Raw genomic sequence first — 7,034 nt, forward strand, 5'->3', positions numbered from 1 at the left:
AATCTGCATACAATACACCATCATTTTTATGTGCTATATGATCACTGGGGCTCTGCCATTTGGTGTTCCTACATAATTTTACTTCATGAATGCTTTTCAGGAATTGACATTTGGTGCATGAGGTAGTTTGATGCCGCTGCCCTCATCTGCACCACAGGCAATAAAAAAAACAAGGGGACGTCACAATCTTACAGCTGGACCTAAGCTCAATATACAAGTGGGCTAAAATAAACAACATGCAGTTTAATGCTGGAAAATTTCAAACACTGCACTATCAACTCAGTACAAACACAGTATGATCTACATTTACAGGACCCGAAGGCTCTATAATCCCAGAGTCACATGCAGTGAAAGACTTGGGGATCAGTATGTGCAATGATACATCATTTCATATGCACATATGCAAGGTGGCAGCAAAGTGCAGACAACTGGTTGGATGGATACTGAGGTCCTTCAAGACAAGAGACCAAGAAACTATGTTGACCCTGTAGAGAACCTTTGTTCTCAGCTACCTGGACTAGTGTTCCCAGTTATGGTCACCACATAGTGCCAAACTAACAGTGGAGCTTGAAGCAGCGCCACTACACTAAAAAGATTGAAACAGTGCAGTGAATGAGCTATAGGGATAGGCTGAGAAAACTACAGCTCTACTAGTGAGCAAGGGCTTTTCAGTAGTCAAGTTGGAAGTCACTGACTTGTTCTTGCTCCGCTTACCTTATATTTCTTCAAGTTAGTTCAAATTACCTTGATTATTGATATGTCCATTGTAATGATAGAGGCATTATCTATATATGTACACACTGATTTATTGAGTCTCACTCTTGCTGTAAATTGAATCTTGCTGTAAATTGAATCTACAGAAGCTGTGAAGAGAAGAGTAGGTCTTGATGGTACCCACTCATGGTAATGAACGGTTCTGGAAGATGGCCATTTATGCTGACCACCAAGGAGATATTGAGTTATAATGAGTTTTGTAGCCTCTGAAGGCAAGATGCATGCTAGCTGTACTTAACTCTTTAGCATTTAAACCAACAATATCTTGCCTATTTTATGTCAAAACTGGCCAGACCCATCCCCTGACACCTACAATATTGTCGTAAAAATAAACAATCACGTCATTGAAATCTTGCAGTTACTAGATAATGTTATGATTAATTCAAAACAATGTAAATAAATAAGCATTACATTTGATAGAGTAATCTGAATGCTAAAGTTCATGTAGTTGCTTTTGAATTATTTGTATGTATTAAAGCTGCATGGAAGGTTGATCTTCTTTCCTTCTCACTGGTGTACTACACAAAAACCTTCCTGGAATTGCATAGGTTTTGGTTTCAAATTTTAACACAAGGCCAGCAGGTTTGGGGTAGGGGCCAAATTGACTTAATGGACCATGGTGTTCAACTGGTGCTTATTTTATTGACTCCAAAAGGATGAAAGACAGAGTCGACCCCGGCAGAATTTGAACTCAGAACATACAGATAGACAAAATGCTGCACAGCATTTCACCCAGCATGGTAATGATTCTGCCTGCTTGCCACCTGCCGCTGGGAGATACAACATGTCACTTTGGGGCTTAACCCATTAGAATTTAAACCAGCCATATCCGGCCAAAAGTATCGTGCCTGTTTTATGTTCAAACTGGCCAGATCTGGTCTCTCAGACCAACCCTACAATATTGTTTTAAAAATATTGTTTTAAAACAGCTACCTCATAAGAATCTCATAACTACAAGATAATGCATGATTCGTTCAAAACAATGTAGATGAAGAAGCATTAATTTGGCAGAATAATGTGAACACTAAAGGATTAAACTGACATGCCTTCTTATATATGTCATATCAAAGTTTTGTTACATTGTTTCTCTGTTACTTATACTCATTCAATTGCTTTCATAACCTCATGTTTTAGAACATGTATCATAGCTCAGTCAATGTATCCTTTTTGTTAAAAAATAGTTAAGCTGTTTTAGCTACAAACACATATTCAATACTATCCTTTCTATAAATGCCTTCTATTCTGTCAGTTCCTACTCGAGTTGATAAATTTTTTTAATATTGAAAGTCTTTACTAAATCTAACAAGGTTCTTATCTAGTTTTCTTTTTCAACCTCAACCACTTAATTAGTTCATCAATCCAGTTCCTTCTTAAATAATTTAGTTTAATCAATCACTATATACTTTCCATTTGAGAAATGGGACATTTTAGCTTTCAATTTAATTGGGTCTGTGTTTGAAACATCAAATCTAAATTGATTATACATATCTAAAACTTGTGTTTTTATTTTTAGCTAACAACATAAAATTGCATGCTCGTACACCATACTTATCAGCTAACCTAATTATCATATCAAGCTACAATTTTCCGTTGTTTCATTGTAACTTACAATGGGGAAATTTGGAAGAATTGTAGCAAGGTCATATCCTTGAAAATTTCCATGCCTTCTGAAATTTGCCAACAGTGCACCTGACCCCCCCCCCCCCATCATCATCATCATCATCATCATCATCATCATTATTAAGGTGGCGAGCTGGCAGAACTGTTACAGTGCTGGGTGTTTGTCTGCTGATATGTTTTAAGTTCAAATTACCATGAGTGACCTAAATAATAATAATAATAATAATGATTATAGTAATGATAATAATAATAATAATAATAATGATAGCATCGGAAAGTACCTTAGGAATGAGAACCCAGATTCAAAATTTCCCCCAAGACACCTGATGAAGGCTGGAGGCTATATCAGCTGAAACGTTGTGTTGACAACAAACAAGATGAGGATAAGTATCCATCGAATGTAAATAATGTAAATAATTCCTCATCTCTTAAATATAGAACTGTATAATATATGTTTCAACACACGAACTCGTATAAAGAATCTTGCAAACCAAATCTCAAAACAAGTTAATAATAGGAGTTATTTCCCCGTTTGCATACTTTTGGGAAAACCTTCGGGATTGTGGATGTGTGTGTGTATATGTGTGCACACATGCACACACACGCATGAGCACAATTATGTCATACCAACTTAAGAAAAGCACACAATGGATAATGTCATCCCGACAGGTTTTTATTACAATGTATGCTTTAACCCTTTAGTGTTCAGATTACTCGGTTAAATGTAATACTTTTTCACTTAAATTGTTTTGAATTAATCATGCATTATCTTATAGCTTTGAGGTTTCAATGATGTGAATGTTTATTTTTAGAATGTCAATGTAGGTTAGGTGTGAGAGGCTGGATATTGCCAGTTTGAATATAAAACATGTATAATATATTGGGCCGGATGTGGCCGGTTTAAACACTAAAGGGTTAATATTCTTTGACTAGTTTCAGTCATTGCTCTGTAGCCATTTTGGAGTCCTGCTGACAAGAGCAGAAATTAGTCATGTCAACCTCACTATTTTTTTTAGCCTGACATTTGCTTTTATCACTCTCTTTATTGAACAACTAAGTTATGCGTGTGTGTGTCTGTGGGTATTGGGCTAAAAATGATTGGTTGGGTTGCTAAGGTGACTTAGCCATTTATTAATTTATTAATTAAAGAATGATAGAATAAGTACCAGATTGAAATACATAGTGGGATTTGATATTGGTTTAAGCCTTCAACAGTGGCGCTGTTGATGTTGTGTCATTTCTTGACTCTTCCCTTGTTATTCAGGAGCTTAACTTGCTAGATATAACAAATCATCATCATCATCATTTAACGTCCAATTTCCATGCAGGCAGGAGTTGAACAGTTTGACTGGAGCAGGCCAGCTGAAGAGCTACCTGGGCTCCATGCTGGATGCCCTTTCTAATTACCAACTTTACAGTGTACTGGGTGCTTTTTATGTGGCACCAGCACCTGTGAGCCTGCAAGATTAATTGCTCAGCTGAAGAGAGATGCAGGAGACATGCCTGTATGCAAGGACAACCACGGTTTTTAATCTTCTCAAATTCTGATTAACTAGATATAGCAAGTAAATCTTTTCAAATTACACTTTCCTATCTTAAAAACAAAAAATTAAGGAAGGACACATTAGATAATGTTCTTGATACACTATGTCCAAATAAATGACAATATTACCATAGCCTGAATGTTTTTAATCATAGGTTTTTCCATTCAGGGTTAACTTGACATTAGATATCTAACAGGTTTATCATTCAGTTTCATAGATGCTTAATTGACAAAAATCATCATAATTTTATATCAGCTTTGCTGTGCTGGCATGGTTGAATGGTTCTTTTATGGCATAATACCTTGCCACTTGTTGCAGTCTCTGATCATCTGTCTCCTTCATGAAATTAAGCATTCTGAGATCAGGCTGCACACCATTCTTTCCATATCCTACTCGTTTGCAGACTCCTTCCACTCGTATCACTTGACCTTTAATGAAAATACTCTCTGTCATATACATTGCATGTCTATACCAGCATAGTTTTCTGCCTTGTACACTACAGCTGATTACTACAACTTAGATTTTGTGAATGTGGCAATTATTGCATCATGCCATCTTGGGAGTATTGTGTTGAGTTGGTTGATGAATGTGATTCCTGGATGTTGTATTGTGTCTTCCGATGTATGTGTGTCTGATGAGTGCTCATGTATTGCTGTTGTGTAATAAATTTTCTCAATGACTCTTTAATATTGTTAAGTTCACTTTTATCTCTGATTAATTTATTTAACTCTAATATTTTTTTTTCTTACTTCGCAGAATACCAAAGATGTCATCCCACAGCCAAGTATCAGAGCAACTATTGACCTACTTGGAGACAAAAAGCAATGGTCGAACTGTGCTTACTGTTCCAGATGGCAAATACAAGGGTTGGCTACCCAAGTCTTTGTACTCCTTGGAGCTGGATGAACTCTATCTCCCATTTATGCGATTGTACACCTTCCCTGTACGCGGCAGTAGTCTAGGTTCTCTAACTAGCTTAAAAGTTTTCCATGCTGTTGGCAACTACCTCCAAACTATTCCAAACTGTTTTACTCAAATTTCTGAATTACAGAAATTAAACCTTAGTTATAATAACCTCTCAGAGCTATCACAGTCTATTTTCAAACTAACCAGTTTGGTTGAGCTAAACCTGTGTGAGAACAGCGTTGAAAGGCTACCGCCGGAAATCGGAGAGCTTAAGAATCTGCGCCATCTGAATATCGGTGGAAATCTGTTGTCCGAAGTTCCGGAACAAATGAGTCAATGCAAGAAGTTGCAGATTCTTAATCTGTCTGGAAAGTGGAGTCCGCGAGGTGGATTACGGACGTTACCAATTTCAGTGTGCAATTTGCCAGAACTGCTCACCCTTGACTGCAGTTGGCACCAAATTGACACACTCCCTGATGAAATTGGTAATTTAAAAAAGCTGAAAATTCTTAGCTTGCGTGGAAATCACTTAAAATATATATCTGAAAAAATTGCTGATTGTACTAATTTGCAAGAACTTCATCTTACTGCCGCTATGCGGTTTATTCCTAAAATACCTGTAGCTTTGCTTAACCTCAAGAGTTTAGTTAAACTGAATATAAGTGGCAATTATTTTACTACTATACCTCCTGAAATTAGTGGATTAGAAAATTTGAAAGTATTTCTCATGCAGAAAAATGCTTTACTCCAATTGCCTGAAGAATTCTTCAATCTTCAGCAGTTGGAGGAAATTGAACTGTCAGACAATTATCTTGAAACAATTCCTGGTAGTATTAGAAGGCTTCATGTTTTACGAAAATTGAGTGTGTGCAATAATAGACTAAAATCTTTGCCTAATGAAATATCTAGTTGCCAGTCGCTTCAGTCACTCAATTTAGCTCACAACTTGCTTGAAGAAATTCCGGACACGTTCCACCGACTTGACAACTTAGACTTTTTGAACTTGACAGAAAATAAACTCAAGCGCTTGCCTCTCCTCTTAGACCAGCTTACTGGCCTTGAGAAAACAAATGGCATTTTCTTGCAAGGCAATTATTTGGTAAAACCACGGCAGGAAATATGTGATCAAGGTGTGGGGGCATTGTTTAAATACTTGAAAGAAATTCGAGTTAGTGAGGCAAACCATCGGAGAAAGATGATTCTTACTGGTGCTGTGAAGGCTGGAAAAACCAGCTTACGAAATGCATTGCTTTTGGGCCGATCACGATTAACTGCAGATGATGAACGAACGTGGGTATTGGAACGCCATCTCTGGGAACCTGAAGAAAGCTTACGGGTACAGATTCTTGATTTTGGTGGGCATCATATTTATTCTGCTGCTCATCATATGTTTCTTACCTCAGAAGCTTTGCACATTCTTGTTTTTGATCTGAATGTGTTTTCTTGTGATCCTGAATCCTATGACTTTAGGATCGGAGATTGGCTGGAAGGAATTCTGGACAGAGCACCAGGAGCATCTATTCATTTAGTTGGAACTCACGCTGATCTTTGTAATGAGAATGAAATAGCAGAGAAGAAGGCTTACATCCTGGAGAAGATGCATTCTGAAGAGAACACGAAGATTGATAATCTTCGTATGGAAATAAATCAACTGAAAGAGAAGTTAGAAAGTACGCAGAGACAAGACACTGGCAAGAGTGGTTTTTCAGATTTCGATGTTGAACGAGATTCTGAGAAATTAAGTCACCTGCAGCGTATGGTAAATACCCGAGTGATATTACCTGATGATATTTCAACAGTCAGTTGTGCAGATGATCTTGTCGGCATTAATGAATTTGTTGATAAAGTCATCACTACATTGAAAGAATCAGAACAGCGGCCTCTTCCAAAGTCTTGGTATAGTTTCTTAATTGAGCTGCAGCAACGAGAAGAGAAAATACTTCAATGGAATGATACATTAAAGATTTTTACTGATCTCATGAAAAGCTTAGGCCAGTCAATGATTAGCATGGAAGGGTCTCCTGAAAAAAGTTTGCAAGTTATTTTAAAATATTTTCATGCAACTGGAGAAATCATTTGGTACTATGACAATCCTAAGCTCAATAAGCTTGTATTCCATCGACCAGAGACACTGATTGATATGTTGCGCTCAATATTTCGGCATGATTTTGAGGATATTATGGTGTATCA

At 37.1% G+C, this 7,034-nt stretch overlaps 1 protein-coding gene across 2 annotated transcripts in view; it reads left to right on the forward strand.

Annotated features, from left to right (window-relative positions):
• The window catches only part of LOC115215376 (malignant fibrous histiocytoma-amplified sequence 1 homolog), a 47,977-nt gene that overhangs the window by 20,824 nt on the left and 20,119 nt on the right, over nt 1-7,034 (forward strand). For both annotated transcript variants that reach the window (XM_029784534.2, XM_036505921.1), the window contains exon 3: nt 4,695-7,034. This exon is cut by the window's right edge and continues 782 nt beyond it. In XM_029784534.2, coding sequence (XP_029640394.1) covers nt 4,705-7,034 — 2,330 coding nt within the window. In that variant the 5' untranslated portion in view covers nt 4,695-4,704. The remainder of the gene's footprint in view (nt 1-4,694) is intronic.

Source organism: Octopus sinensis, linkage group LG9 (assembly GCF_006345805.1).
Source record: "Octopus sinensis linkage group LG9, ASM634580v1, whole genome shotgun sequence".
Classification (NCBI taxonomy): Eukaryota; Metazoa; Mollusca; class Cephalopoda; order Octopoda; family Octopodidae; genus Octopus; species Octopus sinensis.